Source organism: Vitis vinifera, chromosome 1, assembly GCF_030704535.1.
Source record: "Vitis vinifera cultivar Pinot Noir 40024 chromosome 1, ASM3070453v1".
Lineage (NCBI taxonomy): Eukaryota > Viridiplantae > Streptophyta > Magnoliopsida > Vitales > Vitaceae > Vitis > Vitis vinifera.
In genome coordinates, this window is record NC_081805.1 from 6,406,984 (window position 1) to 6,432,636 (window position 25,653).

General features: G+C 35.4%; 4 protein-coding genes across 5 annotated transcripts; 2 read left to right on the top strand and 2 right to left on the bottom strand.

Annotated features, from left to right (window-relative positions):
• Positions 1 to 1,706: 1,706 nt before the first annotated feature.
• Positions 1,707 to 9,839, top strand: LOC100255930 (protein NRT1/ PTR FAMILY 8.3). Its single transcript, XM_002285238.5, has 5 exons — positions 1,707 to 2,099; positions 4,559 to 4,664; positions 4,746 to 4,963; positions 6,349 to 6,905; positions 8,772 to 9,839. Exons 1-5 carry the CDS (start codon positions 2,043 to 2,045, stop codon positions 9,592 to 9,594), a joined length of 1,761 nt encoding a protein of 586 aa, XP_002285274.1. The 5' UTR covers positions 1,707 to 2,042; the 3' UTR covers positions 9,595 to 9,839.
• Positions 9,840 to 11,368: 1,529 nt separating this feature from the next.
• On the top strand, positions 11,369 to 19,011 carry LOC100250769 (eukaryotic translation initiation factor 3 subunit I). 2 transcript variants are annotated; one of them, XM_002285245.5, is made up of 8 exons: positions 11,369 to 11,729; positions 11,865 to 12,080; positions 14,771 to 14,898; positions 15,357 to 15,476; positions 15,617 to 15,706; positions 16,563 to 16,649; positions 16,744 to 16,823; positions 18,678 to 19,011. In XM_002285245.5, the coding sequence occupies exons 1-8, from the start codon at positions 11,546 to 11,548 to the stop codon at positions 18,751 to 18,753; spliced, it is 981 nt and encodes a 326-aa protein (XP_002285281.1). In that variant the 5' UTR covers positions 11,369 to 11,545; the 3' UTR covers positions 18,754 to 19,011. The 2 variants fall into 2 exon arrangements, with proteins under 2 accessions (XP_002285281.1, XP_059595350.1); XM_059739367.1 differs by having other exon boundaries at positions 11,440 to 11,729; positions 16,744 to 19,011.
• Positions 19,012 to 19,593: 582 nt separating this feature from the next.
• Positions 19,594 to 21,198, bottom strand: LOC104880115 (fasciclin-like arabinogalactan protein 21). Its single transcript, XM_010655705.3, has one exon. The coding sequence runs from the start codon at positions 21,094 to 21,096 to the stop codon at positions 19,918 to 19,920; it is 1,179 nt and encodes a 392-aa protein (XP_010654007.1). The 5' UTR covers positions 21,097 to 21,198; the 3' UTR covers positions 19,594 to 19,917.
• Positions 21,199 to 21,542: 344 nt separating this feature from the next.
• On the bottom strand, positions 21,543 to 23,133 carry LOC104879985 (fasciclin-like arabinogalactan protein 21). Its single transcript, XM_010655133.2, has one exon. The coding sequence runs from the start codon at positions 23,037 to 23,039 to the stop codon at positions 21,828 to 21,830; it is 1,212 nt and encodes a 403-aa protein (XP_010653435.1). The 5' UTR covers positions 23,040 to 23,133; the 3' UTR covers positions 21,543 to 21,827.
• Positions 23,134 to 25,653: the final 2,520 nt, after the last annotated feature.

Here is a 25,653-nt window from a genome sequence, read left to right on the forward strand (position 1 = left end):
AATTTTTTTAATAAAATAAGTTATAAAAAATATAATAATTTTATTATTTATAAAATATATTTATTTTAATATAATTAAAATTTTTTAAAGTAATTTTTTTTTTAAAAAAAAAAAGGCTAAATGGGGTGGGGTGGGGCGGGTTAAACGAGACGGAGATGGAAATTGGTTTTGCTAAACGGGGCGAGGTTGGGATGGGGGCGACCCGTCCCGAACCCGCCCCGTTGCCATTCCTACTTACATCAAGAGTCGAATAATTATAATGTATGTGCCAAAGGTAGAAACTAGAAAAAACCTAAAATATTCTTCTCTTGAAAACTGAACCGATCTTGTTTTAAAATGACATTGCTTTTTAAAATTAAACGGTATCGTTTTTTTGGAGAACATAAAATTATTTTAAAAAATAGTTATCAAATAAACTCCAAGTGTTTGATAAAATTTATGAAACACTTATAAAATTTTAAAAAATTATTTATAATATTGAAAAATAATTTGTAATGTTTTCTAAAAAAAACTTTATATATGTGATTGTCTTCAAAATATTTCAAATAAGAATACTGTCAAAACTCACTCTTAATATTTCAGAAAATTTCAAATTCTAACCTCATTGAAAAAAATACTTATTTTCATCTTGAGTACATAACAAATTCTTGATAAATCAACTAATGTTTAATTCTTCCTCATCCACTTTTGTTTTCATCTTTAATTTTGGGTGAAGGTTTTTTTTTTTTTTGAAAAACTAAGTATGAAAATAATAATAAAATTGAATCCTACTTTGAATTCATGATATTTCCAACCAATAAAATCAGATAGAGTAATCCCAGAATCAGTTATTTTTAGAATTTATGACCCTTGCCTTGAATTGTTATTTTCAATATTTTGCAACCTTATGAATTAAAAAGCAACCTAATAACAAATTTAAAACAACTATTGCTTCCCCGGTAACTTTTATTTTGACTTTGAGCACGTTTTTTTCGTGTCTAATGAAATTTTTGTACTTAATATTAGTCTGACTCTCTATTCTCTAACAATTATGATTATTTGGATTAAAAGATTTCGTAAAATATCAATATCATATTTAAAAATGCTTCTATTAAAGATAAGAAGGAAAACATTTATTTCAAGATATTTTCACAAGAAAAATGTTTTTTTTTTTGTTTTAAAAAACTGTGAGTGAATTTTCCCAAATAGAGATTATTTCTATAGTTTAATAACCCCTTAAATGTTATTGAAATGATTATTTTCGTCTTTATTTTGAAATTTATGACAATAATTTTAGAAAATATTTTTAATATTTAAATGATAAAATTTTTTAAATATTAAAAATATTAAAAACCTTTTTAAAATCATTATCAAAAAAAAAAATTAAAAATATTTGATATAATTTTTAATTATAATTTATAAGTCCAAGATTTGTCCAGAAAAGACGTATTTTAAAATAATTTTTTATTTAATTAAAGTTTTTCAAAATATTATAATTATATTTAATAAAAGTATTTTTTAGAAATTCAACCTCTCCGGCTCTCCCCATAAGATTCCAAACGGGGTTTAATTGTGGATAACGCGCCCGGATGGAATCTCCACGTGGGTGAATGGATGGAAGCCAGCGCAACACCTTTCTTAGAAGCCCGTAACGGATTACGCAAGCTAGACGACTTGCCCTTGGTAGACGATCCATTCACGCCTAATCTCCCAATGTCAATTATGTCATTTATTCAAGAAGGAAGGCTCGCAATCTAATCTCTTAATTACCTACGAAAAATCTGATTAATGAGAGTAATTAAATTATATATACATTTTAATTAATTTTTGTGCCTAAGTACATTTGAACCTTGATTGAATAAAAAGGAATAGGACAAGGAAAACTTGGGATTCGGGTTGTGCCAAACCTCATCTTAGACTTCTCAGTTTCGTTTCAACTTCAAAGTTTGACGAGTATAGCGGGTTGAGCGAAATCCCCCTTTTTACGGATCGGAATACAGGAAGACTGTTCCGCCTTAGCCATTTTCATAGGTTGTTTGTGTTTTCAATCTGCAGAGTCAGGGATGGGTTCTCAGGAGGAGGAGGAGGTTAGATCGCTCTTGGAGACTGGACTTCTGCAGGTTCCCTCTCAATCATCTTCTTATCTTTGATGCATATTTGTTAACTTTGGAAATTGACTTATGTCTCAAATGGCTGAGGTTAGGGCATCCATTGAGTGCGCTCAGCATCAGAAGCTGTGTGTTGTATTGAATATTCAAGAAATTCTGTCCCGGATTGTTTTAATAGTCCTATTGGTATTTTGGTTTATGATCATGTATGGTTAAGCAGTAGATACGATCCATCTACAATTCTCTGTTTGGTTGCCGAGAAATTTGAGAAAAGAAGAGAAAAATTAGGTCAAACATTTGCCTTCTCTGCTCTGATTTTCTAGGATAATAATAATTTCCACTTACGCAGTCGATTATTTGCTTGTTCTCCTAGCCGAGAATATTAGGTGATATATAGAAAAATCAAATCTTTGAAAAAGTTTTTACCTGATTTTTGTATTATCATTTTGTACTTTTTTGTTTTAAAAAAAAACCCAGCAAAACAGAAAAAACGAATTGTATCTTAATAAAATTTCAATTTTCCTTCTCATTTTCCTTTTTCTTTTTTATTGCTGCTTTGAAAGCAGCATAAAGGTTCTGAAATTTGGCCATCGTCTTACAGCAATCTGTTGCAGTTGCAGCATGACTTTGAAGCGGGCATCTTGTGCTTGCTAGTGGCTATTGGCTCGGTGCACATAGTCCTTGTTCCTTGTTACAACTAGTGAATAACTTGTGTTGCGACTGGATTATATATAATCAAGTCTAACTTAAATTGTTTTTATTTGAGTATATTCTTCTAATTCTATTGTGCATTTTATTCTGTTTTTTTTTTTTTTTTTTTTTACTGCAATAAGAGAAAATATTGAATAATAATTCTAAATGTAGTATTTAAGGTTATGTTACAATTTTTTCTATAATGACGATATAAGAAGGTTGTTAAAATAAAATGTTGACTTTGATTAAAAGTATTCAATTCAAGTTAATAATTTTAAGAATAAGATTTAAAATAACTATAAACCTAAAATAATCTTATAAAATTAGGATTAGATGTGTAAATTTTAAGAATAAAATATCATTATACAGGAAGGCTTCCCTTGTGAATAGCAGATGGAGTTCCAACTTTCATGGTGTAGTATAGAATGTTTAGGTTTAATCTACTTGAGGGAATATTGAAAGAATGGGGCTTGCTTTTTGGCAAAAGTTTCAGAATGTATGAATGTGGGCAACCTTTCGAAATTGGACTAAATTTTGTATGCTTCTTGCCTTTTGATTCCATATCTATATGTTTCACTGAAACAAACTAGTGGCCTTTTGGATTATTTAAGAATGAAAGTACTCAATTTTAATCATATTAATTTCCAGGGTAACTGGATCTTTAGAAAATCCATCACTATAATTGGGAATTATGGTTATGGACTGTGGATTGGTGTAAGGATGATTAAGAACTTGGGAAAAGAAGAGTTAGGATGTCTTTATTGTTATGCATCCAAATACAACCTGTTTTGGAGCCCTTGAGGCCTGGCTCATGTGGCAAAAGATTAAGGTGGGCACCTGAGAGGTTCTAGGATCGAGCCTCATCAGGCGAAAAAGCAAAAAAAAAAAAAAAATCGCCATCAGTCTATTTTCACCTAAAAACAACCACAGCCTGGTCTGTAGGGTGCAAAGTAGGAGAGAGAGATTCTATTTTCCTGGTGAAATACATGATAGAGGGTTCAAGTGCTCTCATCATGCATGTGTTTCATCTCTCTGCCTTTTTTTTTCAAACGAAATGGATATGGCTGCAAGCTCTATAACCTCTAACCCTCTTGTTTTTCTTTGTTGCTTTGCTGGCTTATAGAGGTCTTATGCCATTAATTTTAGTGATAATCTTATGCAATGGTTCTAACCATTTAGCTTTTGTGGACTTACAAAAAAAGACTAAAGTTGTGGCCCAAGTTGAAGTTAAAACTTGTGTAGCAACCCCATTTACAATACAGGAAAATTAGGTGAAAAGCTCAATAATGGTTTTCCATGATATGCACTTGATTGCACCCTGACAATCTGTCATATATGGCTTTCTCATCGATGGTTTCTTTAAGTGACTGAGTGGTGCGAATCTCATGTTTGATTGGCCTTTGACTGGGTTTTACAGGGCCAGCACTTGAGCCAGTATCATTAAAAGGCCTAAATGCAATGGCCCTTCTACTTGCCTAGGCAGCTACTTGAATTATGTTATACATTTTATTCCAAATATTTGAGGATCCTTATTTCTAACTCATCTATTGTAATACATTTATGGATCTAAGGGACCGGATTATTTAAAGGTTAGTTGATAACTTCTATGATATTGCCCATGATATTAAAATAAATCTACTTTCATGCTTTTATTTTCCGTCAGAATATATGTGCATTTCCTCAGTGTGCGTGAGAAAAACCACGAAGATTTATTTTCCAAACAATTGGGATCTTTGCATTATGTCTCATGCGTTGGGTGGTTCATTTTATATCTTCAGAATGAAAACAGCGATCTGCACACAGGAGATGGCTCAGTTGACATTCATGGGAAGCCTGTTCTGAGGAGCAACACTGGAAACTGGAGAGCATGTCCCTTCATTCTTGGTAATCTATCTTACTTCTTTATTTTCTTTTCATTTATCTGAAAATCTATACTGCTTCTAACAGTTGTAACATAAAGTGCAGGTACTGAATGTTGTGAACGTTTAGCATACTATGGGATTGCAACTAATCTTGTTACTTACCTAACCAGCAAACTACATGAAGGAAATGTCTCTGCTGCAAGAAATGTTACCACTTGGCAAGGCACTTGCTACCTTACTCCCCTCATTGGGGCTGTCTTAGCAGATGCCTATTGTGGAAGATATTGGACAATCGCTGCTTTCTCCACAATATACTTCATCGTAAATACTAACTAAATTCCTCATTTTCTCTTCTTGTCTTATTTTCAATTACAGATAAGAAATTCATTAAAGAACTTTAACATGTGTCCTTAAATCATTCAAACAAACGAGAATTGAGCTTGCTAGTTTTCATTTTTTATTTCATTGTTCTGTGAACTACTGAATTTTGCCACATGATAAGCCTGAGTTCCATCACCCCTTGATTCATCCTGCTATGCAGTTTGTCATCCTCAACATTTAATGCTCAACTTTGTATGTGGGTGTTTGTGTGTATACATATATTTTAACCTCCAAGGTAATACTAGACACTAGCAATATTATGAGAAGATAAGGTTAACAGTTCGTGGAACAACTATCTACAGCACAGTACTGGAATTCTGCAAGATTAGCAGCTATTTAATTATTTATGGAGATAATTCTGATGAAATTATCCTGGAGCCAGGTTTCCAAGTTTTGATGAATTTGAAGGCATTTTGTTCCAATATCTGCCTAGTCTCAGAAACTTAGTATTTCAGGAATTCATTTGTTTTGATTTGTCTCAATATAAATGTCCCAATTGATTGTAGAATGTCGGAAGAAATTTGAAATTCGTGTACTGTTGTCATTCCAATTTTTCTGGGGAAGGAGTTGATGCCAAACTGAAACTTATAAGCTCGATTAGTGTGTAGATGTGGCATTTACAAGCTTGATTAGACATAGCCCTTATGTACCTTGGAATTCTAGAACCCATTTAGCCCAATCTCACTTGGAAAATGGACCAGTATGGTTACAAATGGAGCTGGAGTAAGCTTGCAGTATACTATTTTCTAAGAACATGGTATGATGGTGTTGGGCCTGATTACATCACTTGAATACGGTGTGCTTTGGAAGCATAACAAGATTTAAGTGAAAATATTAAACTAAAGGCTACCAATGAGTGCAAAGGAAATAGGAGAAGGAAATTCTAAGGACAAAGATTTTCTTTGTGCTGCTTGTCATGCCACATCCTCTTCCTGTTTTAGAAATATTAATTACAGTATGTTTATCTCAATATTTCTGTGTGTCCTTTGTTGGAAGAGAAGGAAATGTGTAAGACCATATTTCCAAAATGTTGAAATTGATGTCTGGAATGGAATTGTTTCATCATCGCAGACTACTTGAGTATTATTAGGCCTTTATGATGATAGCTTTGGTGATAGTTGGGTAAGGCTTTGGACCTGAGAGCTGAGATGGACAGTGTTAATACACTTTTGCTAGTTCCAGTGAGAAAGTTGATGCTATCCTTCATGCATTTTTCCTTCTCTGGAATCCTATATTTTGCCTTCTTTTCATTAGAATTGGTTGTTTATGTCTAAATGTCTTAATTTCTTGTTCTGTAGGTAACATAAATATTTTACTTTGTACAGGGTATGTGTACATTGACTCTCTCAGCAACAGTTCCTGCATTCAAGCCTGCTGATTGTGTGGGTTCAGTATGCCCTCCGGCTACCACAGCTCAGTATGCAGTATTCTTCTTTGGGCTCTATCTGATTGCACTAGGAACTGGCGGGATCAAACCATGTGTTTCATCCTTTGGGGCGGATCAGTTTGATGATACTGACCCTAAAGAAAGGGTAAAGAAGGGTTCCTTCTTCAATTGGTTTTATTTTTCTATCAATATTGGTGCTCTTGTGTCAAGTAGTTTTCTTGTTTGGATTCAAGACAATGCTGGCTGGGGCCTAGGGTTTGGCATTCCTGCATTGTTTATGGGCATTGCTATTGCAAGTTTCTTTTCTGGTACACCACTCTATAGATTCCAAAAACCAGGGGGAAGCCCTATTACAAGAATGTGCCAGGTATTGGTTGCATCATTCCGCAAGTGGAAGCTAGAGGTCCCAAAAGATAGCAATCTCCTGTATGAAACACCGGACAAGAACTCTGCAATCGAAGGAAGTCGGAAACTGGAGCACAGCAATGAGCTAAAGTAATTTTCTTCGTTAATATTCTTGCTTTCAATTTCTTTTCTCCATCTTGAACTATTGCTTCTTATATTTACATCAATTTTCTTTTGTTATTGCAATAGCCCATTACCTTGCTTATAAATACATTTTTTCTTGTATACAGATCTAGGTGGTGTTTTGGATAACCCTTTTTTTTTAATAGGTATTGTTTTGGATAACCCATGGAAATCAGATCTTTTTATGTATTTGGCATTTAAACGCACTAGTTAGTCATGTGAATGGTCTTATTTTAAGATAGTATTAAGAAAAACTCAATGTGACTAAAACATATTGGGTTATTTGAATTTTTACGTTGAACATGTGGAATGATTTGATCTCCATGGTACATTCAAATCCACTTTTTATTTTTAGAGTAGAAATGACTCCATTGTTTTCAACTTGGCCATCCATGATCCATAAAATGACAATGGAAGATAAAATTGATGTCGATAGTGCAACATTCTTAAATTCCAACTGTTTTGTGTCAGGTTTGTGAATCCTTGGCTGTCCTTCAACTCTATCTGTGCTTTGTCTAGATCAAATTCTTCCATTATTCTTTGATAGTTTCATGGCATGACTTATAAGTCTGGTTCTATGGCAATTTTTGCAACTTTAAACATCCCTTTTGTTCTTATAGCTATTTGCATTCAGGTTTTGTTTTCCTCTGTTTATTTTGAATTTTATTCTGCTTAATCTTGTTAAATAAAGGTTGGTCTGGTTGCACTTCTGTTTTTAAATTTTTGTTTCTAAAATTTAGGGAAAAAAATCATGTCCATTGAGTAGCCTTTACTTTTTGTTTTCAAAATTTGGTAGCAAAACTTAGAAAAAAATGAAGGTATCAAAACTTTTTTGATTGTCAAATTCTTTAAACAAACTACATGGAAGCTTCACCATTGACCATTGGAAAAGAAACCAATAATTACCATACATGTTTTGTTTTTAACTTTGAAAACAACAAACAACAAACAACATTATAAACCATAGAACATATTTACTGTTCATAAAGATTGAAAACATTATTGAAAAAACATTTAAACTTCCATTTTTTTTTAAATTAGCAAAAGCAGAAGTATATGTAAATGGAACCTGAGTTAGTCAACCACTGAGTTAACTGCACAAGACCACCATCTCCCATTCTATCCCAAAATATAATTTGATAATGTCAACTAAAACTTTTTGGTAGCGTCATGAAAATTTTTTGAGAGAAGCTAATGGATTCAGAGTGCTCTAAACATTTTGGGCTCATTGCAGTTGCCATGTAAAGCAATATGGAGTTGAATGATTTAATTTCAATTGGATGTCCAGATGCCCTTTTTTCTGAAACTTTTTTCTTCCATGGTTGTACAAACTTAAGCCACATAGTCACTTCTAGTGCTTCTGTGATTAACACAAGCAAACTTTCTTGTTAAAAATTTCATATTCTTTCCTTCCTCTTCTTTTGATTGTGTTGTGCTCCTAGATTTAAACTGAAGCTAATGATTCCCAATCAAATTATCTCATCTTAGCTAGGAGGAAACAACAATAATATAATTCATATACTGTGCACACTGACATGTATACCTTTTTGGAGGACATGTGTCACTTGAATTGGAAGGCTCTTGAAGGATTAAATATCGTATGGAGACTTTTGGTGCATGTCGAGTTAGCTTGGCTTCTTGATTTTGCACTTTTATGAGTTTCTTTTCCTTTTTCCAGGACTAGAGAACTATAAGCAAATGATGTCTCTCTTTGGGTTTAAATTCCATTAGCTCTTATAATGATCTCTTGTGCTGAAAGTTATTGTCATCTTCAGTAGCAATCTAAATGCTGCCCCAGAAAAAAATAATAATTAAATCTTATTTCCACTGCAGGTGCCTTGACAAAGCTGCTGTAATTTCAGATGCTGAAATCAAAAGTGGAGACTTCTCTAACCCCTGGAATCTCTGCACTGTCACACAGGTGGAAGAACTGAAGATCCTGATTCGTATGTTTCCAATCTGGGCTACTGGAATTGTCTTTTCTGCTGTTTATGCACAAATGTCTACCATGTTTGTGGAGCAGGGGATGGTCATGGACACAAACATTGGATCCTTCACCATTCCCCCTGCCTCTCTCTCCACTTTTGATGTCATCAGTGTCATTTTCTGGGTCCCTGTCTATGACAGGATCCTTGTACCAATTGCAAGGAAATTTACTGGTAAGGAAAGGGGCTTCTCGGAGTTACAGAGGATGGGAATTGGCCTCTTCCTTTCAGTCCTTTGCATGTCAGCTGCTGCTTTGGTAGAGATTAAGAGATTGCAGCTTGCAACAGCCCTTGATTTGGTTGATGAAGATGTTGCTGTACCACTTAGCATCTTATGGCAAATACCACAATATTTCTTGTTGGGTGCTGCAGAAGTATTTACATTCATTGGGCAGCTTGAGTTCTTCTATGACCAATCACCCGATGCCATGCGGAGCCTGTGTAGTGCATTGTCACTCTTAACAACTTCCTTGGGGAATTATCTTAGCGCATTTATTCTGACTGTTGTGACCACCTTGACAACTGAGGACGGGAAGACGGGATGGATTCCAGATAACCTGAATAAGGGCCATCTTGATTACTACTTCTGGCTCTTGGCTGGTCTCAGTTTCCTGAACTTGCTGGTGTACATGATTTGTGCAAAAATATATAAACGAAAGAAGGGCTCTTAGGCATTCCCAAGGGAATGCTATGGTCGGGCCCAGGCCATAAGGGGGATTTCACTACATGTTCCTGCAGTTTCAGAATTTCCATCTAATTTCATGTGGACGTCTGTAATATACTGGATTGGAAAAAACTACTTGTAATTATTATTCTTATTCTGTAAAAGTCTCTCTTATAGGTGTTTGACGTTACTTTTCCTGTAAATTTCTGAATTAATTTATGATAAGGTGGGCACTGAAGTTTAATATGAAAATTTGCTGTTGCGTGTCAAATAACTGTCTGCAGGGTACTGGAGGAATGCTGAATGCTTCTAGGTTCAAACTGTTAAAATTTATCTTTGATCTCCATTATCACCAAAACATATGCAGGGTATATATATTTATCAATTCCATTTAAAACATGCATTTATTCACATGGAACATACCCGAATCCATTTCTGATTTTGGTTGAAGATGTATGGATGTTCTAAGGCTGAGGAGGGTAACCACTGTCACTGGATTCTCTCTAGCAATGGGAAGCAGGAGAGATTAGGGTTCTGTTCTATTCAAAAATGTGATGTTACAAAATAAACAGAACCTTGACTTTTTATACCTTCCTATCTTAGGGACCATACCCATTGGGCTATTGGGCCTCACGAGTCTTAGGCCCATTATCTAAGGCTCGTGATGGCGTTTGGGCTCTACACATAGGTGACCCATACTCTTGAACGAATAAAAAACAAATGAAGAGGTGAATAGCATAATCATGAATTATTGTGAGATATGTGAGCCATATCTTTTAACACAAACTGTAAGGCAGTTGGCATAGGATTTGGTATTACATTTTATTAATATTAATAATTGTCATGCAGGTTTTATAAGTGGTAGTTGTTGACCAATAGTTGGAAGTGTGGACAATTCTACAGGATGACATGATAGGGTAACCGGGATGATTTGTACACGATTTTGCTCACCAGGATGACATGATATGTGTAAAAGCTGCTTATGGGGGCTTTGGGAATGCTTTTTAAATTAGTTGTTAAAAAAAAGTTTTTGATAATCATTTAAAAAATTAGTTTTTAATGTTTTTGAAAATAAAAGTTTGGGAATTGAATTATTTTTAACATGTTTTGTGTTTTCAAATGTTTTTATGAATTGTTTTTAATATGTGTTTTTTTATTTTTCATGTTTTCAAATGCATTTTAAAAAAACATCTATTTATTGTGTTTTATTTTTAATCAATTTTTATATTTATATAATTATTTTGAAGCAATTTTATTTCTGAATATAATAATTTATCACTCTATGATATCAACATGTTGCGATGAAAGAAGTAAATTTTATTTTGAAATTGTTAATTTAAAAAAATTATATTATTATTTATATTATAATTCAAAATATGCCAATATATAGCATACTCCATATATAATGTTTACAATCTGGAATATATATTTAATAATGCAATGTAATATAATATAATATAATATAATATACTGTATTTTATTATCAATATTAATAATGAAATTTTTTTGAAAACTTAAATAAAATTAAGGTACGGATTGATGTCCAAAAATTGTTAAATATGATTTTCTACATTTCAAGTATAGAAATATAATGTCGTCCAGCATCTAACACTTTGTACGAGAAATAAAATTAAATTCTAAATTGGTATGTTTTTTTTTTCTTGGTCACATAGATGATATGGTAACGTGGCAAAGGCCAGATGAGAATATATTGGTTTTAAAGGAGTTTCCCAATGAATTTCCTATTTCTACAGACTAGAGCAATGCGATCAGCTTTGTTACAAAAAACAAGCCCATTGGGCCTGTCCGGGTATCATCTAAAAGGCCCATCCAAGGAGTATTTAAGAAGGTGATGGAACCAAACCCTCGGTATTTAGTCTCGCCGGTGCCTTCTCTGAATAAATTTGAGTGACAGTCCAAAGGAGGAGGAGGAGGAGGAAGAAGAAGCAGCGGGAGCCATGAGGCCTATTCTGATGAAAGGCCATGAAAGGCCATTAACGTTTCTAAAGTACAACAGAGATGGAGATCTACTCTTCTCTTGTGCCAAGGATCACACTCCCACCGTCTGGTTCGCCGACAACGGGGAGCGCCTCGGCACCTATCGTGGACACAACGGTGCCGTTTGGACCTGCGATGTCTCCAGTATGTCTTCCTTCTGATGTTATTCGTCCATTTTTTTTAGCCTTGGAAGTTATTTCGGCGACCAGGGGTTAGGGTTTTCTATCAGGAGAGGTATCATGGTTAATTGATTGATTAATTGGTTGGTCGATTGTTCAGGGGATTCGATGCGGCTGATCACTGGAAGTGCAGACCAGACGGTGAAGCTATGGAACGTAGAAACAGGGGCGCAGCTTTTTACCTTCAATTTTGATTCTCCGGCTAGGTCTGTGGACTTTTCTGTTGGGGATAAGTTAGCTGTGATTACCACCGATCCTTTCATGGAATTGACTTCTGCAATTCATGTCAAACGCATTGCTCGCGATCCCTCACAGCGTAATTTTTATCTACTTTTTTGTTATTTGTTTTGTTTTGTTTTTTTTTTTTAAATCAGAATTCCAGCAATTCTGGATATTTATTTAGGCTTCGTTTGATCAAGCAGAAAATGTGGGAACATAGAAAAAATCACCACAAAACAAAATCTCTTATCAACTATTTGCTCATAGATTTAAACCGTGTTTCGGTTAATTAAAGCAACCCAGTTTTAGGTAATGAGTGAAGAGCTTGGCCGGGTTAGAAGCGCTCTTTCCTTGCGAAATTAGGCTTTTCGCAAAGTTTAAAAATCTAGAGAATCAGTTGGTAGGTGCTTGTTCAAAAGGTCTTTCGTTTTTTGTTATGTAACACATCACTGAAAATACCATCAAAATCAATTTTTTCTTTTTTTGGTTTATCAAACACTAATTGATTCTTTATAAAAGCATTCATGACAGTACTTTCATTAGAGTCACTCCCATACGAGCACTAATATTTTGTTTTCTTATTTATCATTGCTCTTTGTTGTTGTTTCCTATTTTTTGTGAATTGGGTTTGCGTGTATATAGAGGATCACACAGTATCTTTGATTGATTGCTTGTAAAGTAAGGGGAAGTTGTCTCCTTACTACACTTTTTGGGGCATTATTTGTATACTTCATGTGTACTGCTTCTGCCGCTTTTAGGCGTTTCTAATGCAGGCCTGTTTTTACCTATCAAAAAATAATTAAGAATGAATTATTCGCTACTAATTGCTGTAATAATTTATCTTACTCATTTTTTGATGGTGAGGATTACATGGTATTCCTGTGGTTTTTGTGTTGCACCTTTGGCTAGTGAAGTGTCTAAGTTAAACCTTATTGTTTTGATGCATTGTTTTGAAGTTCACCAAGGATGAGACAGATGTTTCTTAATATGACATTTTCACCATGGAGGGATGTAGGATTTACATGGTATTCCTGTGGTTTTTGTGTTGTACCTTTGGCCAGTGAAGTGTCTACGTTAAACCTTATTGTTTTGAAGTTCACCAAGGATGAGACAGATGCTTCTTAATATGACATTTTCACAATGGAGGGGTGTGGAACCAAAACACATGCAAATAATCAGGTCTTATCACTGTATGTAATGGATATTTCTAACATCCTGAACAAAGCTTATTTGTTAAGTCCGTGGTTTTATCTCGAGTAGCACATGTTGACTTCCAATGGAAGTTGAAATTTCCACTGCGATACTAGAAGCTGACCTTTGGAAAGGAAGTAAGTTTGTGTTACTGGACTGGGGGAGTATTATTGTTATTATATTCATAGGCATTAACCTAATTTTGTTAGAGACTGTTCTGAGGTTAATAGGTTAGTCCAATCAACATATTTTCTAGAAGGGTAGCATCCAGAGATAAAATGTTAACCTCTCCAATGGTTTATATAGATTTTAAACTCATTAATTGCCATACTCTTGTGCAGTGAGAGTGATGAGAGGGGTTTTTTTTTGGGTCTAAAATCCCACAATCTTTTTCTCAATTACATCATAAGATCTAAAATTTTTTAATTAAGGCTTCAGATACACTTCTTTTTTTTTTTTTTAAATAAAAATTTCTATGGAAAAAGTAGAAACTCTTGTGCCAAAAGTATACACTTACCTCATGTCCTAAAAAATTACTTTCAAAAGTTCTAAAATTTGGAGTTTTTTTTTTAATGAGTTTTAAAAACCATTACAGTTTCAATGAAAGCCTCTAGGATTTCTCATATTTTATATAGAAGTTATTATTTTCTATTTTTAAAAATAGAAAATTGGAAGTATATCCAAATGGATGCCATTAGTCAACCTTACTAAGATAAATTGTATTCATATTTTGCTAACATATTCTGTCAAACAAGGTATCCTGCGTCATTTTTTTGATAGGCAAAAGAGCAATATGGATTAAAGAGCCAAAAAAGGCTACACCAAGAGCTAACACGAAATGAGGTAATAAATTAGGTACAGGAAAGCACTAATAGATAGCTCCTAGTTCGGTAGAAATTGAATGATACCTTGGCTCAGGCAAGAGAGGAGAAGGTAAGAGTATGAAGACCTAAGGACGAGAGGAAAGTATGAGTTGAAAGAAGATCACAATGGGTAATGACCCCTCTCCGCACCCTCTCTTACACCAAGTCCCACACTGTCGTTGATTTAAATGTAGTACCCAAAGGAAGCCCAAGATACTTGAAAGGTAATGATCCCACCTTACACCCAAAATATGCACCACCTCCCCCATAATAGGAGCCCTTTCAACTGAAATTAGCTCGCTTTTTTCTAGGTTGATCTAAAGCCCATAAATTGCTTCAAACCACATCAAAACCCGATGAAGATGCAATAGTTGGTCCTTAGAAGCCTCACAAAAAGTCAGTGTGTCATCCGCAAACAAAAGGTGAGACACCTCCACCTTTTGCATTTCTTATTGTACAAGGAGCAATATCGAATTTGAGTGCATGATCATTGTGAGTTGCATACAGCCGTTATTACAAACAGTTTTATTTGGCATGATTGTAATATTTTATATGCCATGGGCACATTTTTTTTTTATCTTAACTTGAGAATTTAGTGTTAATATCCAAATGTCTTGAGGTATTGTGCACCAAATGGTCACAGGATTAGTTAATAATTATGAGGCTTGTGTTATGTAGCCTTTCTAAGTTGAAAGTGGGCAACTTTTACAATCAGAAATGATGCTTTTTTCAGAGACGGCTGAGTCTGCGCTTGTCATCAAGGGCCCTCAAGGAAGGATAAACAGAGCTATTTGGGGACCCTTAAACAGGACTATCATAAGTGCTGGTGAAGATGCCATTGTTCGTATATGGGATTCTGAGGTAAGTGTCTGCATTAGGTTTATGGTTGACTGCTAACCTTGATGGAAATAATTAAGGTGTTGTTTTGATACACTTTTTAAAACTGAAAATAATAGTAATTTTTATATAAAATGCAAGAATCTTTTGATACTTACCTTAAAAAGATAATGAATTTTAATAACTGTTCAAAAAAAGTTGAGGTATTAAAAAAAATTTCTACCTCAAATTTTAAAAGTCAATTTTGAAAATATAAAGTAAATTCATACTTTTTATATAAGTACTATTTTCTATTTTTAAAAATAGAAAATAGAAATTGTCTATAATTGAGCACTAACTGTTAAAAACATATCAAACTGAGCATTGCAAATATTTTTGTCTTTAACCTGTGGTTCTAGTTGAAATATTTTAAAGCAAGACTTCAGCCTTGATTTTCTATTTGTTATTGAATTCAAGTTTCTGGTCCTCTCTCAAACTTGCAGACGGGGAAACTGCTTAAAGAGTCAGACAAGGAAACCGGCCACAAAAAGACAGTAACATCACTTTCAAAAGCTGTAGATGGTTCACATTTTGTTACTGGCTCCCTGGATAAATCTGCTAAGGTAGCATAACTCATTGTTTTATAATTCTGTGCCCATTACTTTTATCTCACCCTCTGTACCACTTATTATCTTTATTTTTCTATTTTGGAGCTTCATCAAGTTTTTTCCTGATGTTGTTTTCTTGTCGACAAATCTCTTAGCTTTGGGACAGCAGGACGTTAACACTTATCAAGACCTATCTAACAGAACGCCCGGTCAATGCAGTTACAATGTCTCCACTTCTTGATCATGTATGTATTGATGAGATATTAACTGTTAAATATTTTATATCTCCTCTGTATTTCATTGGTGATGCACCTTTCCCATTACAAGTTAACATAAAATGAACTTTTTCTGAGAAATATCCTGGTCATGCAACATCCTTCCTTTTTTTTCTTCCCCTTTCAATCACTTGGAATTAGGGAAATCAAAAACTTTCTCAAATGCAGATAAGACTTTTTAGTAAATAAGTTCCATCTTAAGTTTGAAATCATCTATGATAAATATGCTATATGAACAAAGTTGCATTATCTTTCTTTAGATATGCTAATTTGGTGTTGGGAAGCCCTTAAATGGATCTGAATCTGTTCAGTGCTTTTTATTATTTGTTAAGGGCTACAATGAATCAAATTCAAAGCACAAGGAATAAATAGAGTTAACTCAGTGCATATATTTGTTCATTGTTATCATGATTTATGCTTTCCCTCTCTCTCTCTTTCTCTCTCTCTCTCTCATTTCTAAAGGAAAACTTCATGGTTCAGAAATGTTGAAATTAATTTGTAATAGTTTAGAAAGGTTTGAAACCTGGCTCTTCAATCATTCTCTTGATTATTGATTAAGGGCCAACAGCCCAGTCTGGGTGCCCTCAAGGTTCAAAGCAATCACATTCATATTATTGAGGTCCATGGTTGGTTTGTTTATATGTGAACCTGGTTGCATAGTTAGGTCAGGCCAGTACATAATCAATGACATCTTTCTACCAGGGAAATACTAAAATTTATTGTGTGTATACTTACATGTGTTGGGTATATAAATTTACAGATGGTGGAAATAGATATCGCTGATTGTTCATGCTGTTTCTAACTTTGATTCTTTTGTGTTCTCCAGGTAGTACTAGGAGGTGGTCAAGATGCATCACATGTCACAACAACTGATCATCGTGCTGGAAAGTTTGAGGCAAAATTCTATGATAAGGTAATAGATATCTATATATATCTGTGTGTGTGTGTGTGTGTGTGTGTGTAAACTGTTGTTGGGTTAATTAAATTATATTCCTGCATTTGATTAGATTCTTCAAGAAGAAATTGGAGGTGTGAAAGGGCACTTTGGACCTATAAATGCTTTAGCATTCAACCCTGATGGAAAGAGGTACACTTTCTTCTATTATGGCATGTTATTGCTGATTAAGTTTCTTAAAACATTGATGAGCAAAAGCTCCACATTTTCAAATTTAGGTTGAAACACCCTCAGTGTGGTCATGCTATGTTTATTATCTATCAACTGTTAATTATTACTGCTTTATTCTCCCTTAATAATTGAACACCATGATGTTCTTACATTAGTTTTGTCCTCATCATTGGCCAGGAAATTATAATAAGTACCCTACAAGATATCTAACATATGTTGTGAATATCCTGATATAATTGGAAAAAAGGAAACTAGTGCTTTTAAATGGGCATTTTATAGGAAATTGTATAATAAGTACAAAAAGTTATTTGTGTCTTTGTGTGTGGGGGTGGGGGTGGGGGGGGTGTTTGGTGGTTGTTCTGATGGTGTGTGCCCCCAAAATCTTCTGTATGGACTTTTTATAAACTTCTCATGTACTTGGATCAGGCCTCCTGTTTAGCATTCTTCTATGATTTCGTCATTTACAAAAAAAAGAGTTGTTTGGTGTTGTCAGTTGTAAATTCAGTGAGATTAAGATTGATATTTGAAACATTTCCAAAATTGCCTATAAGAACTCTTGAGCTTCTTCATGATCTTTTGAGGCTGCTGCAACCAACATATCTTTATTTTTATTGTGTTCACATCTTTATTTCATTTTGCTTGAAATCTTATCTTTAAGTAAATTTGGTTAAAATGATTGTAATACTGGTGCCCGACAATATATTGAAATAAAAAAAATTACTGAAACTAGTGGAAGGATAATAACCTATGAACCTATAAGCAGTAGTTTCTGTCATTTCACCTTTTTATGAAGTAGTTAACAAGCATGCCCCTGCCCTTTTTACCTCATAGAAAGTTTCAGGTTAATTTATTTCCCATCTTACTAGTTTGGGAACTGATGTTAAACCTGGTCAGAGCTGTAATATCTAAGTTTCTACCTCATAAATTCATGTTGTATGATGATCAAATTCCCTGCACATTCAATCCCATGTCATAGTGCCTGCAGAATGATTAATGTGCAACTCATTCAACTGAAAAGCTGCAATCTAATGTTTAAAATCTAGTAATCCTACTGTTTTTTTAATGGTGAGAGAAAAGTATGGCAACAGTTGAAATTGTAATTTCAATGGCAATCATAAGTCAAGGTTTCATGAAAACTGGAAAAGAAAAATTTTATGTATCTGTGGATGATATATAGGAAATATTCATATTTAAGACATCCTGGGGCACAATGTTGAAGGTGTTTGACCACATTTAATTTGTACATGCCTATTGCATGGATGGATCTGCAAAGCCAAGTATGATTTCTTGACAGTTAGTTGTATTTGTTCCTTTTAGGCGCATTTATAAATGTTTCCCCATTTGCCTATCAAAAAATAGAAAAGTTGTATTTGTTAAAAAGATAAAATACAATGTTCAAAGATAATATTTAAAAATCCTTGGGACCTTTGCTGGCTGGGAAAAATCTATTTAAGTGGTTGGGAAGTTATGTCTATTTGAAGTTTTAATGAGATGACAAGAGTTGCAAGGTTTTGATTTTGATTTGAGATTTTCCTTGTCATTTATATTGCACTGTTTGTCTGATATTCATTTGCTGTTTGGGTAAGATGTGTCTGATTCCTATTGATAAATTTTTAGTTCTATTTGTTTTTAGTATTTTGTTATCAGTATGATTTATATTTCAGAAATCATACCAACTCTAACCTCTGCTTAAGTTAATATGCACAAAATTGCCATGCACATCAAAGAAGTAGAATTCTGTTATGCATGTTGCTAATATGGGAGAAATGAAGATCTAAAATTTTTGTGACCTTGATTTTGTTTTTCCTCCTGTAGTTTCTCAAGTGGCGGTGAGGATGGATACGTAAGACTACATCATTTCGACCCAGATTACTTCAATGTCAAAATTTAGATCCAGAGCAAATAGCAAGCGAGCTTTTCCTTTCCTTGGACTTACCATTGTAACAGGCATTTTCTTCAACAAGATTTTGCATTTTCTCGTCCGAGCATCAAAGTTTTGTGTTAGATTCAATTCTGACGCCAGTTAAACTGGAACAATTTAAATTGTTTTTCTTTGACATTTACCCTCTTGAGGGAAGTTTAGTTTTGCACTTGATATGTATAAGAATCCGTTTTACTATGCTTTTAGAAAATATTTTTAACATAAAAAGTGTGTTTGCAAAATGCCAAAGCATTTTTAATTAAGGTAGCCTTGAGAAACACTTGCAGTGTTTTTGGAGAAATATTTTATGGGTGATTTTTCCAAAAACATTTTTAGAGAATGTTTTTTACTAAAAGAAGTTTGAATAGAAATACTTTCAAATGCGTTTTTAGCATTAAGCATGTTTAATCAAGGATTTGCCAATTCACAGCAGCAAATCCCAATATTTCGGACGGGTGGAATCAAGTTTTAAACTAAAATACCAGCAGCATTTGGAAAAGCTGAGCCCAGTTCTAGCCTTCATTGAAGAACCTAAATGCTAATCGAATAGGAATCACTGTGTTTATTTTTAGGTTAATCTATCAAAGAATCAGATTTCAGACAATGGCAACTGAATCAAGCAAGCCAGTTATATAGGTGATTAAGAAAATTGGCTATCCATCATCCTGTTAAATCATGATAATGAATGTGAATGGTTACCCTGACAATTTAATATCCTGGCCAATTTTTGCGATACCGGTGCTTTCTCTCAGGTAATGTTACTGCAGAGTCCATCTGAAACTGGACTCTGGGCCATGTTGGGAGCTGCGATTTCTAACATTTTAAGTCTTTATCTTTAAAATTGATTTTGTTGAGTATAACAATGACAGACACACAGATGCGAATAGTACGAGAGAGAGAATGTTTAACTACTCATGCCTTGCTGAGAAGAAAGACGATGTTTCCATGGCTAAGCACAATGCCACAATCAGAATAAAGAAAAGGTACCAAGTAACCAGTAACTAGTATGTGTTACTTAGTAGAGCACCTAAACTGAATGGACTGCTGTTGTATCGCACCCAACTCTTAACTGACCGACTCGTTGAGATGCGGGATTGAGGATTCGTAAGGATATTCCCCCTCCCAAATCAGACTTTATAGACCGTGATGATCTTCGATTTCGATCTCATCCGTTGGTATGATTTCCCGCGTTGGGTCCATATCAACCATCTCACCGTTCGATTCCATCACATCTGGTCCTGCTGCATTCCATTCCAGCCCTTCGGTTCCCTCGACTCGGGGTTGAAGGTGCGGGAACGGCAAGAACAAGCTATGAACCACGATCTTGAGGTTGTGCACAATATCAGGGCTCTTGAGCCGAACGTAATTGATCCTCATGGGATTTGATCCACCTCCGCCGTCGGTCACCTTCAGAGTCTGGCCATGTTCCAGCGTTGGCAATACCGTCTGCACCGGAAGTTTATTCAGATCGTCGGCCATCAGCAGCATGTTCGGAACAATGTGAAACCTCACATTGCTGATATACTCGCGTCCACCGGAGAAGATGGTGGCATCATCGAGTGCGAACACCGTCATGTTCTGGAGTTGGACGAGCTCGGAGTACTTCACCCTCATTGCCAGAGCGAGTATGCCAAAGCCACTGATACGCAAGCGAAGCATTGCGTCACTTAGCATCAGGCGGATCACAGAAAATGGAGGAGGTACCTGTGGAGAATCTGAGGGCTGAGGAGGCGAAAAGGAGAGAGTGGCGAATCTCTCGACATTGCACGAGAAAGGAGAGAGGTGAGATGCAAAGCCATCGAGGCCATGAACGAGTATGAAGCCGTTGTTGAAGAGATCCGGATGAGTGATTTCAACACCTTCGATGAAGATCTTGGAGTTGTTGGAAGCGGAGGTGACGGTGATGCATCGGCCAGGGAAGCTGGTCTCGATCTTGGTGCCAAAGGCTAAATTGCGCAGGTGGTGAGAGGAAAAGAGGCCTGGAACAGTGTGTTCCTGGAGGAGCCGAGGGATGGAGCAGGAAGGACAGGAATGGATGGAGGAGTCGGTGAGTGCAAAGATGGTGGAAGGACCAGTCCAGGTGTTGAGGGTGGGCGCGGCAGATAGAGCATGAACAGCCATTGCGAATTCTTGGAAGCCAAGGTTGATCAAGATGGGAGCGAGGAGAGATGTTGCTGAGAATGGTTGGTCCCCAGGCTGTTGAAACAATATTGTTGGTGGTGGTGCAATCGTAGATGAAGCTTCCTCAGCCGCCATGGCCGTTGAGACCAAGAATGATAACACCAGAATGGCGGTTTGCACAAGACTCACCATGTGTGTGTTTGGGAGAGAGGAAAAATCAGTTCAAGTAGAAACAGAACAAAAGCCCTTGTGAATGGAAATATCGGTGCTGTACTGCACTTTTATAATTCAAACTTCAAACTAAAATCACCGCGGCTGCACAATCAGTTACCTCCTTCTTTCCGCTTTAACCATCCAAAGCACCAAAACTAACCCGCCATCTTTCAACTTGCATCATCCTTTCATCATTTTACATATCTTTTGACATTATGATTTTATTGCAAATATTACACTGAATTAATTAAAATATGCCTATTTTTACTTCTAGGATTCAAATTTGGGATATTAATCTAAAATTAGAATAGTGTTTGAAAAAAAGAACTCCTGAAATGTTTTTAGCAAAAACTTCAAACCCTGTTGCTTCAACGTATGCATATCCTTTGCAATATGACATGGAAAATCAAATGGTTGCTTTAGAATGAAATGGAAAATCACAGGAATGAATTATACCCAAAGTTTCTTCACTTCATGAAGACGAAGGATAACAGCAACTTGGAAAAACGAAATTAATCCAAAAGATGGACTACAGTTGACACACCACTGGGAACGACCGACTGATTACATTCTCTTTTTGAATATGCACTAGAGCATAATGACCTAATTCCACTATAGTACTGCCACAACAGACATGTCCTCTATGATCATAAGGTTTTTTGTTACGGTCTATCTCAAAACAGAGTAAGTAATCGGACTACAAATCAGATTCACAGACCATCCTTATCTTCCATCTCAAACGGCGGTCTAATCACCGCCGCAGGTGCAGCTGCAGCTGCACAATCATTCCCGTCCATCTTTGTACACGGCTCGTTCCTCATAGCCTGGGATCCCGACGCAACGAATCCCGATCGTCCGATGTTTTCGGCGGCTGTCACCTCCCGTTGAAGGTGCGGGAATGGCGAGTACAACGCATGAATCACGACTCTGAGATTGTCTATCACATCCGTAGCTTTGATGCGGACATAATTGATCATCATTGGTGTCGGCCCTCCCCCTGAAGTAGTCACCATCAGCTGCTGACCTTGGGACAGAGTCGGCAACACTGTCGCCACCGGCAGCTTCGCCAGATCCGCGGCCATCAACATCCTGTTCGGCACGATATGGAACCTCACATTGTGGATGTACTCGTGTCCTCCAGAGAAGATAGACGCGTCATCCAGGGCAAACACCGTCATGTTCTGGAGGGCGACCAGCTCGGCGTACTTGACTCCTAGTGCGAGAGAGAGTATACCGTACCCGCTGATACGCAAGCGAAGCATGGCGTCTCTTAGCATCAGGCGGGTGATAGAAAACGAAGAAATTGACTGCGGACGTTCAGACGGTTGAGGAGGAAGTAACAGAGATGTCATTCTCTCGATGTTGCAAGAATAAGGCGAAAGATGAGTGACAAAGCCGTCAAGGCCATGAACGACGATGAGGCCATTGTTGAAGAGGTCCGGATGAGTGATTTCAACGCCTCCAATGAAGATCCTAGAGTTATTGCCAGCGGAGGTGACGGTGACGCATCGACCGGGGACCATGGTCTCTATCTTGGTCCCGAACGCTAACGTGCGCAGATAGTGGAAGGAGAAAGCGCCTGCAACAATGTGTTCTTTGAGGAGGCGAGGTACTGAGCAGGACATACATGAGCGGATGGAAGCATCGGTTGGAGCGAAGATGGTGGTAGGTCCGCTCCAGGCGGTGAAGGTGGAGTCGGTAACAGAATGAATGGCCATGGCAAGATCATGGAAGCCAAGGTTGATCAAGATGGGACTGAAGAGAGATGTAGGAGAGAAGGGGTGGTCTTTGTCCCGTGGAAAGGGAGATGGTGGTGGCTGAAGCGATGATGAATCTGGAGATGAAGCTGAAGTTTCGTCAATGGCTGAGGCGGTTGAGATGAAGAAGAAGGTGAGGACAGTGAGTTGTAGAAGATTCGCCATGAATTGGGGTTTTGGCAAAGAGAGAGAAAGCTTTTGGAGTGAGAAGGGAGAGAGCGTGGCTTGAAGGTGTGGTGGTGGAGTGGACGCGCGCACAGCTTCTATTATACGAGAGAAATGAGAAAAGGCTCGGTTGGTTACAGAGACCGTTAGAATTCCTTTGCTTGCGTTCTGACCAAAATGACCTTGACATTTTACTGGAAAGATGATTCTGTCCCGTTGAAAGGGTTCAATTAGGTACTTCACTGGCACATCGTGACCAACTGACCAAGCTGAGTCAGCTCTTTGACGAGTGGACAAGGTAGATCTCCCCAAGAGTGGCTCTATAATAATCGGAATTACTTTATTACCCCTTCAACTTTGCGGTGTTTGCAGTTATGCCTCCAAAATTGTCTCCAACTTTGATTTTATTTTATTTTTCATTTTTCCTCCAAGTTTCAACTTCTCACACACAAGCGCACACGTGCGCACGTGCGGCACATGTGTATAGATTAAAATTAACTAGCAAATATGTTAATTCTTTTAAAATAAAATAAATTTATTTTTTGGAAATTTAATTCCAAAAACTCGAGTTTACTTTTAATGAGGTCTTCTTAAGTTTGATTCATAAATTCAAGTAGCATCCCTATGCCTTCTAAAAGCTTTAAATTTAAGAAATTTTGTAAAAATATCCATAATTTAATCACAAGGCTTTATAAATTCCATTTTTATAAGACAATCTTTATTGAATGATATCTTTTATCAAAGTACTTACTTTCATCATGGAACAATTTTTCAACATTATATTTGCCAACTCGTTGTCCATATAGATCTTTGTTGATATTTCTTATGTCAAATTAAATTTATTTAATAAATTTTTGTTAGACCATATAATAAAAGCATGATGATATTGAAATAAATTTTATTTCGTTTCTTTGAAATCTAATTGAATGTAATATCTCCATAAAAATCATAAAACTAGTGGTGTTCATTTAAAGAGTTTTTCATTGAAGATAATGTTGATATAATCCCATGAATTGACGCAAGTGGTGATTGAGGTAAAATAGTGAGTCATACGCAAACCTTCTTTGATTTTTCATTTTCTTTCAAATATGATAGTTAGCTTCTACTTGAATATCCTAATTAATTTTATTTCTTCTACATTAAACATTGACATTTTAGTAATAATGATATTTTTACCGCTTGGATTTTAAGGCTTATAACCTTTAGAGCTTGAATTTCTACTTTTTAAAAAAAAATCTAATTTCAATCATTTGTGATCCTATACATGAGCATATAAATGTTTCCAAATACTCTTATACAAGAAATACCCAACTTTCGTATATTCTATACTTGTTATGTTGTATTCCATATAATTAGATTAGGAGAAGAGTTTGATGAATAAATAAAAAAATCAATTGCTTTAATTAACCTAAAATTTAAATTTTTTTTATTGTACAAAAATTGGTTCTATTTTTCTTTTTAAAATTTTTATTTCAACTACTTCATTTTAATATAGAGAATACATACAGACCTTTTGAATTGAGTTTGTCTCTCTATTGGATCTCATTATGTCATAACCAATTTATTTTAGCCTTTTCATTATCAAGATTTTCTTCATTTTCCTTAAACATAAACTTTGTTTGAAGATTCCAACTTTATTTTCTTCCTTTTTTTTCATCTCTTTTCATGGATTTGCAAAGGTCTCATAAGTTGAGTAATGGAATCAAAATCTTTAAACTTTACAATTAGCTATAACAATGAAATCAAACTTTGAATTTAAAGATTGAAGTATGTTTTCAATTACATTAGTATCATCAAGCATTTAATATGACTCCTTTTTAATAGGGTCTAAATGGCCAATATTAGTAACCTTGCTTGAGCAAACCTATGCAATCATCGAAGAGAGTGTGAATTGGGAGAGTCTCTTTTCACAATTACTTGTTATCCAAATTTCAACACAAATAATATGTGACAATAAATAATGGAAGAAAAATATTGAAATGAAAGATTTCAAAGGAAGAAAGATAACAAAAGATTTAATTTTATAATAAGATTAGACAATCCACCAACATTTTGTTGGATTTTGAAATCTAAATAAATTTTTATTACGCTTCACATTGGATGTCAAGGGTCGAGCTCTTGTTGAGCTTGTAGGGGTCAAGTTACGTACTTGGTCAATTCATGGGAGTTGAACAAGCATCGCTCCTTGGAGATTTTTTTTTTTAAATTTATTTTTATATGATGAATGACGAATATATCCCTATTGTATATTTATCTCTATCATGATTTAAGGATTTTTTTAGAGAGCGTGACCATAATTGAAAGAAGAATAAGAGTTTCACTCTTGTACTTCTCCTCTTTCATTTTGATTAATGGATTTTTGAGTGTTAATACATTTTGTGGATGTAAAAATCACATTGATCGTAAAATTAAAATCCCTTTTTTTTTCGCATTAACATTAAGATGTTCACATGTGCCCATAATTGTGCACTCATGCTCTTCTACTTTCTTTAAAGGACTTTAGCGATCTTTTAAGCTTCTTAATAGAAATAGTCCTGCTTTAAAACATTTTAATGGATGATTTGAATAGTTATCATAAAGTGAAGAGAAGATCTTGCTAAAGTCATTAAAAGTT

Bases quoted from the DNA above. Each gene is read 5' to 3' on its own strand.
- LOC100255930 (XM_002285238.5), top strand. From the start codon at position 2,043: ATGGGTTCTCAGGAGGAGGAGGAGGTTAGATCGCTCTTGGAGACTGGA. The intron at 4,964-6,348 runs GTAAATACTAAC...TACTTTGTACAG, and splicing joins TCTCCACAATATACTTCATC to GGTATGTGTACATTGACTCT. The intron at 6,906-8,771 runs GTAATTTTCTTC...TTTCCACTGCAG, and splicing joins GAGCACAGCAATGAGCTAAA to GTGCCTTGACAAAGCTGCTG.
- LOC100250769 (XM_059739367.1), top strand. From the start codon at position 11,546: ATGAGGCCTATTCTGATGAAAGGCCATGAAAGGCCATTAACGTTTCTA. The intron at 12,081-14,770 runs GTAATTTTTATC...TGCTTTTTTCAG, and splicing joins TGCTCGCGATCCCTCACAGC to AGACGGCTGAGTCTGCGCTT. The intron at 15,707-16,562 runs GTATGTATTGAT...TGTGTTCTCCAG, and splicing joins TGTCTCCACTTCTTGATCAT to GTAGTACTAGGAGGTGGTCA.
- LOC104880115 (XM_010655705.3), bottom strand. From the start codon at position 21,096: ATGGTGAGTCTTGTGCAAACCGCCATTCTGGTGTTATCATTCTTGGTC.
- LOC104879985 (XM_010655133.2), bottom strand. From the start codon at position 23,039: ATGGCGAATCTTCTACAACTCACTGTCCTCACCTTCTTCTTCATCTCA.